Genomic DNA, 11,957 nt, shown 5'->3' on the forward strand with positions numbered 1-11,957 from the left:
TAATCTCAGCTTGTTACCTGTATAAAAGACACCTGGGAGCCAGACATTTTTCTGATTGAGAGGGGGTCAAATACTCATTTCCCAATTTAAAATGCAAATCAATTTATACAATTTCTGACATGCGTTTTTCTGGATATTTTTGTTGTTATTCTGTCTCTCACTGTTCAAATAAACCTACCATTAAAATTATAGACTGATCCTTTCTTTGTCAGTGGGCAAACGTACAAAATCAGCAGGGGATCAAATACTATTTTCCCCCACTTTATCATGCTTATAATCTTATCCTGTGAAGAAGAAAATGTAAATATTTTCACGTACATTATATAAAGTGGAATTTTTATTTGATGGACAATTCCACACAAGGCATCTGTTTCTCCATTGCTCTTGTCATGTAATGAGTTATGGTAGGCAAGCATTGTGTGTTCAAAGGCCCTTTCCAAACAGGGAAGAAATCATGCATGTAATGAACTAATGTGAACCCATGTGACATGGAAGAGGGCATTGCTCTCCAAGGGGAGCGAGAGGAGGGAGGTGGAGATGGGGTGGGGATGTTGTGAAACCTGAGCCAAGCATTTATAACTGCCATCCTGAGTGATGATACACAAGGTTAATAAACTCTATCAGCAGACATGTTCAGTCCTCATCCTTTCACTGCAGAAAAGGTTGTGTCAAGGAGTCATGCCAGGAGATGGCATGTTTTTAGTTCATAGAGCAACAGTGTCTTGCTGACTTACTGTCATAAACAGGTATGGGGTGACACAAGCTGGTGCATGAACAATTGTGTGTGTGGACCTGCCAAGACCTCCCTGACATTGATATATCTGAATGCACCTGAATCTCAGAATATCAGAGTTAACATCTGGGAGTTCTGCCATGTCCCGCAGAGTCAAAAGGCAAAGAGGTTCAATTCCTGTTGTCATTCCAGAGAGACACATCATTCTTGAATTGTGAGTGTGTCTGCTGGCTGGCTCTAACACTGCTGCTTCCAGAACTCTATGTTGGGGTATAGGGGAGTGTGAGTGAGTGAGTGAGTGAGTGAGTGAGTGAGTGAGTGAGTGAGTGAGTGAGTGAGTGAGTGAGTGAGTGAGTGAGTGAGTGAGTGAGTGAGTGAGTGAGTGAGTGAGTGAGTGAGTGAGTGAGTGAGTGAGTGAGTGAGTGAGTGAGTGAGTGAGTGAGTGAGTGACTAGGCAAGTCAGTTAAGAACAAATTCTTATTTACAATGACGGCTTACCAGTCAGCTAGTCACGGAGGTGTGCTGGCGAGCGCATCTGTCAACTGTCTTCGAATAATTTGTCAGAATTCTCCTCTTTAGTCTATGTACACAGACTAATCTTTACCTCAGCCACATCTCCCCTTATTTTATTCCATTGTGAAACTGCATCCCATGTCTGCACCCTGCTTCCTCTGTCTGTGTGTGCGTGCGTGTGCGACTTCCTCTTACAGAAAATCTGACCCATAGTGCTATGAAAACATGAAGTTGTGAAATGCTGAATGGTTTAAAGCCAAAGGTTAACCTTGTTCACTGACAGGGATGTGAATTAATATGAACTAAAGTGCATAGTGACATTCAATATAAAATAAGGTTGTCACCAATCAGAAATCACACTGACCAACTGCTGACCTCCATATCTTCACAATGCAGCAGAATGCCAAACATGGCATTTCATGTGGAAAAACACATTGAAGTGTGCTACATGACCTCAGCTCTCCTCTTGGTAAATGAATGTCTCAATCTCAATAGTCTCAACTTGACTCTGCATGTTTTCTCCTCCTGTCCTCTCTCTGCCTCCTCAGTGCCTCCTCAGTGCTGTCCCTGATAAAGTGCTCCCTCACGTGGCCACAATGGGGGGCCTGAGAGGGATGGCATGGAGAGAGAGAGTGAGTCATGATTCACGCCTTCAAACTCAACTCTGGATCTCGAAGACAGTTCCACTGCATTTTTTAATTGTTCCCCTCTAATCAGCGACTGATGTCTTCCAGGCATGGCTTTGGTTGTGTTTGTTCTGGGAAGGGTTACCGTGGCCACAGGAATCTCTTCCCAAACATGGAAAATGTATTTCGAATCAGCTCGTACAAGAAACATGACTTCATGCAAACACACCACACACACACTACACATACTCTTCATCTATGTTTAATTTGAAAGATACTCTGACGTACAGAAAAGAATGAGAAGAGTATATGTGACCCGTTCCAGGAAGCTAGGCGTATGTTCCACATCACTACTTCACAGGAGAGGCATTTGAACGTACATTTCCTTTTATCAAAATGCGATTTTTGGGAGAAATGCCTTCTGGAACATGTGAACTTCCATGTGCCTTAATAACAGACTTGTATGCCATCTGTAAATATGAATACAATTGTTAAATTACGAGCCTAGTTGGTTTAGCCACAGAAAAAGACAGCAACCTCCCGCTATCCATGATTGGCTGAGATAATGAGTGGGCTGGACATGCCGAGAGAGGCGTTCAGATTGGTTTGCCATACAGCTCGCTTCTGTCTATTTGAGCTGGTCAGTATGTGTAGGTAATCCTGTCTAACGTGGCTTTTTTTAATGTATCACATAGTACAGGTATTCCCAAACTGGGGTACGCACAATGCCGTCAGGTGTATGCCAAATAAAAATGTGATTCACATTTCTTTTAAATGTAAAAAAATTAAAATTCTCTTCACATTTTCAAACAGTACATTTATATTGTCAAACGGGGCTATACAATTGGGCGATTTTTTTTTCCATGCCTAAGTTGCCTCGTTTCACTGCCAAAAATAAAATTAAGCCATCTAGGTGTTCAGCGAAATAACACAATGTCAAATTCAGGTAGCCTAGTGAAATAATTAACATCCAATCACATTAACTGTTACTCTATCGCGGGAATTCCACTAACGGTCCATATGTAGCCAAACGTAGCTGCTTCCATTGTTGGTATCTGTACTGATGGTGCAAAAGCCATGACAGGGAGACATAGTGGAGTGGTATCGCGCGTGCAAGCAGTTGCTCCCAACGCCACGTGGGTAAACTGCAGTATCCACCGAGAGGCTTTTGCTGCCAAGGGAATGCCTGACAGTTGTTTTTTCTTGCCTGAATGATCTGAATCTAGGATTACAGGGACTCTCCACAACTATATTGAGGCTATGATTAAAAAGTTGGAGCTCTTCTCTGTCTGCATTAACAAGGACAACACACAGGTCTTTCCATCATTGTATGATTTGTGTGCAAAAGAACTCAAGCTTACGGACAATGTCAAATGTGATATAGCGAAGCACCTGAGTGAGTTGCGCAATTATGCAACTACTTTCCCGAAACGGATGACACAAACAACTGGATTCATTATCCCTTTCATGCCCTGCCTCCAGTCCACTTACCGATATCTGAACAAGAGAGCCTCATCGAAATTGCAACAGGCGGTTCTGTGAAAGTTGAACTTAATCAGAAGCCACTGCCAGATTTCTGGATTGGGCTGCGCTCAGAGTATCCTGCCTTGGCAAATCGCGCTGTTAAGACACTGATGCCCTTTGCAACCACGTACCTATACTACCGTTCAAAAGTTTATGGTCACTTAGAAATGTCCTTGTTTTCCATGAAAACATACATGAAATGAGTTGCAAAATGAATAGGAAATATAGTCAAGATGTTGACAAGGTTATAAATAATGATTTTTAATTGAAATAATATTTGTGTCCTTCAAACTTTACTTTCGTCAAAGAATCATCCATTTGCAGCAATTACAGCCTTGCAGACCTTTGGCATTCTAGTTGTCAATTTGTTGATGTAATCTGAAGAGATTTCACCCCATGCTTCCTGAAGCACCTCCCACATGTTGGATTGGCTTGATGGGCTCTTCTTACGTACCATATGGTCAAGCTGCTCCCACAACAGCTCAATAGGGTTGAGATCCGGTGACTGTGCTGGCCACTCCATTATAGACAGAATACCAGCTGACTGCTTCTTCCCTAAATAGTTCTTACATATTTTGGAGCTGTGCTTCGGGTCATTGTCCTGTTGTAGGAAGAAATTGGCTCCAATTAAGCTCCGTCCACAGGGTATGGCATGGCGTTGCAAAATACAGTGACCGCCTTCCTTCTTCAAGATCCCTTTTACCTTGTACAAATCTCCCACTTTACCACCACCAAAGCATCCCCAGACCAACACATTAACTCCACCATGCATGACAGATGGAGTCAAGCACTCCTCCAGCAGCTTTAAATTTTTCTGCGTCTCACGAATGTTCTTCTTTGTGATCTGAAAACCTCAAACTTAGATTCGTCTGTCCACTTTTTTCAAATCTTCCTCTGTCCAGTGTTCTTTTGCTCATCATAATCTTTTATTTTTATTGTCCAGTCTGAGATATGTCTTTTTCTTTGCAACTCTGCCTAGAAGGCCAGCATCCCGGAGTGTTTTGTGGGACTATTTAATGAAGCTGCCAGTTGAGGACTTGTGAGGCATCTGTTTCTCAAACTAGACACTAATGTACTTGTCCTCTTGCTCAGTCCTCTTGTGCACCGGGGCCTCCCACTCCTCTTTCTATTCTGGTTAAAGACCGTTTGCGCTGTTCTGTGAAGGGAGTAGTACACCGCATTGTACGAGATCTTCCGTTTCTTGGCAATTTCTCACATGGAATAGCCTTCATTTCTCAGAACAAGAATAGACTGATGAGTTGCAGAAGAAAGGTCTTTGTTTCTGGCCATTTTGAGCCTGTAATCGAACACACAAATGCTAACGCTCCAGATACTCAAGTCTAAAGAAGGCCAGTTTTATTGCTTCTTTAATGAGCACAACAATTTTCAGCTGTGCTAACATCATCGCAAAATGGTTTGCTAATGATCAATTAGCCTTTTAAAATGATAAACTTGGATTAGCTAACACAACGTGCCATTGGAACACAGGAGTGATGGTTGCTGATAATGGGCCTATGTACGCCTATGTAGATATTCCTTAATAAATCTGCCGTTTCCAGCTACAATAGTCATTTACAACATTAACAATGTCTACACTGTGTTTCTGATCAATTTAATGTTATTTTAATGGACAATTGTTTTTCTTTTCTTTCAAAAACAAGGACATTTCTAAGTGACCCTAAACTTTTGAACGGTACTGTATGTGAGTGTGGATTCTCGGGCCTCACTAGCATGAAAACTAAATACAGGCACAGACTGTGTGTGGAAAATTATTTTAGACTGAGACGCTCTCCAATACAACCCAACATTGCAGAGTTATGTGCATCCTTTCAAGCACACACTTCTCATTAACCTGTGGTGAGTTATTCACAATTTTCGATGAACAAATAACAAGTAATATGGTTAAATAAAGAGCAGAAATATTGATTATTATTAGTGCCCTGGTCTTATAAGAGCTCTTTGTCATGGCCCACGAGCCGGGTTGTGACAAAAACTCACACTCATGTTTAATAAATGTATCGTATAGTGTGTGTGTGTGTGTGTGTGTGTGTGTGTGTGTGTGTGTGTGTGTGTGTGTGTGTGTGTGTGTGTGTGTGTGTGTGTGTGTGTGTGTGTGTGTGTGTTTGTTTGTCGCAGGCTTACAATGATGGCAAAAAAACATTTGAGAGTTCGCTGACCCTGGTGCTAGAGGAGGTACGCAGCTGGAGGTTGAATGTTTGAAGAGGTACGGGACTATAAAAAGTTTGGGAACCACTGGCGTAGTAGAAGGGCAACCATGGCATCCATGATATGGAGAGGCGTCCATCCATGATATATACGGGTAAGATAGTCTAGCTAGCTACATTTTCAGATATTACACGTATCTAATTTTGACAAAGTCTCAAGTTAAAGTGTACTGTTAGCTAACTAGCTAAAGTTAGCTGGCTGGCTCACTCGCTAACGTTATGTGTATGATCTTATTATTCGTATCTCAGAGCCATTTGCTTTGCTAGCTATAGCATAATGTTAGCTAGCTAACATTGAACCTGGTTGGTTAGCTACCTGCAGATTAATGCTGGGTAGTAACACCATGAGTTGAGATTATGGTTCATTGTTTAGCTAGCTAACTAGCTACACATCTTAACAAAAGACTCCACTATGCAAGTATCCATTTCAATAGAAATTCACTGCGACAACCGTTGATAGACGTAGCTGGTAAATTCGCTCTAGCTATCTACTCCGAGTGTGCCAGAGCGCAGAATAACTGACAAATTTACAAATGCTCAAAACCCGTTGAATATAGCCGGTGTCAGTAAACGTTGACAAAAAAAGTGTAAATTGTTGCCAGCAGCACAGTTGCAGTCACCAACGCTCTGGATAACATAAAAACTGCCTAACCAGCTCTGCAAGGGCAGAAAATGGTCAGTGAGCTGTTCTCTCATTTGTGTCTGGAAGTAGCTAGCCAATGTTAGCTTGGGTGCTTGACTGTTGTTGTTAGGACAGAACGCTCGGCTAAAGCTTAAGAGTGTGTGAACGATGCTGAATGGGTGTAGACAATGAGCAGCTCTCCAGTAGATACCAAAACATTCAAAGGCCATTTTCTCAAAAGTGAGGTTAAGTTAACCAACTTTCAAAGCAGAATTACTTTCCCATTGTTCCTCAAATGCAATGCATGATATACAATTTTGTCGCTCTGTGTCTCTGCTTTAATCCAATGTAAAAAACACCATTTCAAATTTTGCTACATAAGACTGAATCAAGGCGGTCGGCCACATATGTTTGTGTTAGTCCTTTAATTTTGTTTAACAGCACAATAGCTAAGGAAAGAGCATCCAAGAGTCCAATTTCTTTCCAAAATAACCCAACCCTTTACTGGAAGCAGCTATTGTATGTCAACTGGATAAAGTTATACAATTCCATCTATGGAGTCAGACAGACAAACAGAAAGACTTAACTTCAATGTTTATTTCTTGCATCGCAATTGACAATATTATGATGAGTATTTTTGGGGTTAAAGAATGTGCCTCTATTTAAAAATTATGAGAGCTGTACTTTTCAATCACAAATTATTTTCCCTGAAAACAACTTGAGACTATCAGTTGTGAGTGTTCAGACTTTTGGTCTGAACTTTTAGTCTGAATGTTATGCATGGTTTCCATACATGATTAAGAAACTGTATTATATGATCAATGGGTAAATCTAGCTGCTTATCCACCCTCTCATATTGTGCATTTATGACACACAGAAGCTTAAGCTTAACGATGGCTGATCCCCTCCTAGGACCTGCTTAGAAGGCAGTGTGTGTCTGTGTTTATATCCTCAGATTGCGTGGGTTGACCACCTTGCCAATAAAGAGCAGTGCTCCCGAGGCCTCATCCCTCACCAGGAACAGGAAGGGATGGTCCACGCAGTACGAAAGGGGTGTGGAGGCGGGGAGGGAGCTGGCATACTGGGTGCCCTCTGGGGCCATCTCCATGACAACCTTATGATTGAGGCTGCCGAGCTTCGCCGCCTGAGACGTGATCTTGGTCAGGTCCGTGTCTGCCAGAAATTCGTCGAGACCTGGAGAGATGGAGAAAGAGGATATGAGAGATGTGAAGGCAGAAGAAGAGCAAAATGAAGACCGAGAGGGAGTGAGAGGAAGAGAGAAGGAGGGAGGTGAAGAAACTCACCCAGGTCAGTGAGCAGTGGCAGCAGGTCAGTGGAGTAGCTGAATTTTAGGACAGGCAGTGTGAGGGCCGTCTGCACGGGGTGAAGGGTCATGGAGAGGTCCTGAACAAACTCAGCTGTCAGGCTCTCCTCCACCAAGGTCATGTTCTGAGTGACATCATCAGGAAGGAACACAAACATGCTGACGTCATCCTGCATCTGGATCTGAGCAATCTGGAGAGAAAGGGAGAGGGAGTGGGGGGGTCATCAATAAATGTTTTCCCTGAGGTAAACTTGATAACTGGCTAGTTAAGAAAGTAATGACCAATGGAAAAAGCATATCTGCTGAATATACTGCATCTGTACTCACTGTACAGCCCAGGTCTGGGTCTACACCCATCTTCACCGGGTAATTGTCCTGCTGCATCATGGAAATGCGGGCGGGAGCCTCTCCAACAAGCTGGAAGTCCTCCATCACTCCACTCTGACTGAACCGAGTCATCCACTTCACTACACACACACAAACAGCATGTTACAAACAGCACCCCATAAACGACTGCACACTTTGGGGAGAAGGGCAGAGAATTGGACTGCAGACAGACTGTCCTTACCTTTGAAGTAGGCCGCGCCCAGAGGAACCACACCAGAGTTCCGTCCCAGGGGCTTGGACATGAAGCGGTCGACCTTGCCGCCCGTCTGCTGTTTGACCCAATCATTGATCTCATTCACATCTTTAGCCCCGCCCATCAGAGCCTTGGGCCGCACCCCATACTGCTTCTCCACCACGCCAAAGTATTCCTGCTTCAGACGCAGCCCTAGAGAGATACACACACACAGGTCAACAAACATACACACAATCAAAATACACACAGACTGATCAAAATTATCTGAGACACATGCATGCTTACACACACACTCTCACTCACTGCGGGCCAGGTAGACACGTGCAGCGATGCTGAGGCCTTTTCCAGGTGCTCTGAGTGAGGCAAGTAGGTCTCTGAGTGTGTCGTGGAGCTGAGGGTCCTGCAGGGTGTGATACCTCAGAGCTCTGTATAACCACCTCTCTGAACGATCCGGAGACGCTCCTGAGAGAGAGAGAGAGAGAGAGAGAGAGAGAGAGAGAGAGAGAGAGAGAGAGAGAGAGAGAGAGATCAATATGTAATTACAAATTTGCCAATTAAACACCAGATAAATAGCAGACAGTGATATAAAGTATAACAGTGCTGAGGCTTACTAACCCATGGATAGCTGAGTGAGCACCGCAGAGATGCTGATGGGGGCCAGGAACACGTTAGTATTGGGGTTGCGACCCGCCAAGGCCCGGAACAGGTTGTAGCCGAAGTCAGAGGTGGCAGCGGCCATCTTTGCTCTGGGCGTGGTAAAGAGCTCCACAGCTTCCTCTTCCCCTCCCGCCGCCTCTGTCTCCAACTGCATGGGATTTGTCAATCGAAAGACACAGGAAGAGAGAGAGAGAGAGAGAGAGAGAGAGAGAGAGAGAGGAGGGTTATTGACATGGCTTGTTCATGCAGAATGAGAAAAATAAGGAGATAGAGAAGTGATGTGACAAAGAGTGATGCTGTTCGGAATTGGCAAGCCAGAATGAAAATGGAGGGACGTAGCGATGGAGAGACTGGAGAATCTACTAGAGGAAGAGGAGAGAGATAAGGTGTAGAATAGGAAAGCCAAAGGTACGGAGTGAATAAAAGACATGAGAGCATAAGAAAGAATTGAGTGAAAACGGAGATGTGGAGTGGCCTCACCAACTGAGCATAAGAGAGCGAGAGGAGGGCCCCCAGACACAGCAACAGGGTCGTCCGCAGCATCCTGCAACACAAATTCAATTACACACACATTATTATTAAAACATACACTCTCTCCATTGAGAATGCTTTTTAGTCCAGGGCCTAGGCTTAATCTGTGTCAGGGAAACTAGAGTGTGAGTCAGATTTTTTGACTGAGTGTGATTGGCTGCAGGGCTCCTGTGGGAGAACGTAGTGTTAACTTATGATAAACCCTGTCAGCATCTCTTCTTTTCCCTCTTTCACTAGGCAGTGATGTTTAGATGTTTGTGTGTTCAAACTGAGCTCCATTTCTTCCTCTTACTGAGCAGAGACTAAAACCATGCCCAAACCGTCCGTGCGTGACATCGTGCGCAAATTGATTTTGTCCCCCTACAACAAACGTGATCATGACACGCAGGTTGAAATATCAAAACAAACTCTGAACCAATTATATTAATTTGGGGACAGGTCGAAAAGCATTAAACATAACATTTATGGCAATTTAGCTAGCTAGCTTGCAGTTGCTAGCTAATTTGTCCTATTTAGCTAGCTTGCTGTTGCTAGCTAATTTGTCCCGGGTTATTATTTCACCTGAAATGCACAAGGTCTTCTACTCCGACAATTAATCCACACATAAAACGGTCAACCAAATTGTTTCTAGTCAACTCTCCTCCTTCCAGGCTTTTTCTTCTTTGGACTTTATATGGCGTCTAACTTTCATAATAAGGTGTATTACCACAACTGACCCTCTGACCTCAGTTCATCTTTAAATCACCCCAATGAGGAGATGGCATGTGGGTATATGCTTCTGAAAGACAATGAGGAAATGGGAGAGGCAGGACTTGCATCGCGTTCGGCGTCACAAATAGAAGCAACTTCTAGTTTAGCGCTTGCCAACGCAGACGCTCGTTGGTGCGTGCGAGCATTGTGGGTGCAATGATTGAATAACATGTGTACATTTATTTTGCAACGCTCGCGCACACGACGGTTCCGGTTTGGGTAGCGTGTAAGCCTTGTAATATATCCCAAACTTCTGGCTCTCCACACACACAGTGTAACTAACACACAACACAAGCAGAGGCAGACTGTTAACACCTGTTTACTAGCTAGTCACACTAACACAGTAATGTTAATGAGCTTTGTAGAGTGAATAGGGTCATACAGAGTCCAGAGAGGTGAGCAGACTCATTGACACAGACAGAGAAGTGACAAAGTGAAAGGTCACAGAAGGTGGAGATCAGAGATTATGGAGAGCTTGAGGAGGATGCTTTTTCAGACCACACACAAACACATAATAGTATAACTCTGCCAGTTCTCATTCCCAACACCCCCTCTCATTCTTTCCTTCTCCCTCTCACGTTCTCTTTTACCCACACACACATACTCTCTTGTTTCCTCAGCACATCTGGTTGTCATTGAGCTTCTCCTGGTTTCCCTGATGAAAAAAAACATCCATCGCTGAACCTCAGACCATGCACACTTCTCTCAATTTCTTTCTTCTTCTCCGCCCCCTCTCTGCAGGCCTGATGGTTAACCCAGGCACTTAATCTCTTTCCAACCCAAAGATGCCAGCCAAACCCACAGAGAGACCTGTACCGAGGCTGCCCTCTGCCACACAACCATACACAATCACAAGCATGGTAAATTCAAGATAACTTACCACAATGTTTTGCAAATGGTACTGTAGGTCTTATTGTTTGGCTAATGGTACTATAGGTCATCTTGGGGGGGGGGGGCAGTGCACAAAAAAGTTTTGTTTGGGCACCAAACCACTGCTCTCCTACAAGCCCACACATCTATTGACTCCCATACTTTCAGGCCATTAACACTGAATCTCCTGCCATGAGAATGTCTATATCCTGCAGGTAGGGACCACTATGGACACAGCATTCTTCACTTGCTCTATACACATCACCTTGCATATGGAGTCTAGACATGTGTCTTTTGTCTTTTCTCTATTAGACAGGTTTGCAGTTGATCCAAATGGAAATTCTGAACCAGTGAAAAGTAGCCTACTGGAAAAGAAAAGGGACCAGTGGAGCAAATTCACCATAAGATTGTGCACTTGTTTAAGTCAAAAGCATGGATTATTCACTCCTGTTATGGAGATTAAGTTATCCCATAAAATGGTTTCAAAACACCACAACACTACAAAGCCTGATTAAAAAGCTTTACAAAAAAATCCTGCTTACTAAGAGGTGTTATTAGGTCTACTCCGTTCTGTAAAGGATGTTGCACAGGAGGTTCTGACTGGAGAAAAGAAAAATACCGTTAAGGTTTAGTGCCCGAGTCTTTCATACCGTGCAATCGACCTTGATAAAACATCCCATATGATGCCTAAAAGTGACTAACCTTTTAGCACGATTATGGGCCACGTCGCCCGCCCGTGAGTCTCCAGCAGCTGTCTCCGGTGGAGTGCTGAATATAGCGGGGCGATGCACACAGCCGTGTATAGAAGACAGGGAGCCAACTTTCCCCCGCCCTGCTCTGACGTAGCAGAGGATATAGCCGGTTGGGTTTGTCAAGAAGCGGGATGTCTGTTTTGAGCGCAAGGCAAATTCATGGTCCCTTCTCTCCTTCACCGCCCTAACATAATGGTATGTCAAATTTGACGGGCAATCAATTGACCTAAAATGTTAATTATTTTTTTAA

The 11,957-nt window shown here is 43.7% G+C and overlaps 1 protein-coding gene across 2 annotated transcripts; it reads right to left on the reverse strand.

Moving 5' to 3' along the window:
* Window positions 1–6,649: 6,649 nt before the first annotated feature.
* pedf (Pigment epithelium-derived factor) lies at window positions 6,650–11,753 on the reverse strand. Of its 2 annotated transcripts, XM_014137434.2 has the most exons (9): window positions 11,658–11,753; window positions 11,498–11,555; window positions 9,285–9,348; window positions 8,763–8,952; window positions 8,451–8,609; window positions 8,136–8,339; window positions 7,895–8,034; window positions 7,548–7,758; window positions 6,650–7,437 (listed from the first exon to the last, which is right to left on the reverse strand). In XM_014137434.2, exons 3-9 carry the CDS (start codon window positions 9,345–9,347, stop codon window positions 7,187–7,189), a joined length of 1,218 nt encoding a protein of 405 aa, XP_013992909.1. In that variant the 5' UTR covers window position 9,348; window positions 11,498–11,555; window positions 11,658–11,753; the 3' UTR covers window positions 6,650–7,186. The 2 variants fall into 2 exon arrangements, with proteins under 2 accessions (XP_013992909.1, NP_001133806.1); NM_001140334.1 differs by lacking the exon at window positions 11,498–11,555 and having other exon boundaries at window positions 6,654–7,437; window positions 11,658–11,694.
* Window positions 11,754–11,957: the final 204 nt, after the last annotated feature.

Source organism: Salmo salar, chromosome ssa13 (assembly GCF_905237065.1).
Source record: "Salmo salar chromosome ssa13, Ssal_v3.1, whole genome shotgun sequence".
In the NCBI taxonomy this organism is placed as follows: Eukaryota; Metazoa; Chordata; class Actinopteri; order Salmoniformes; family Salmonidae; genus Salmo; species Salmo salar.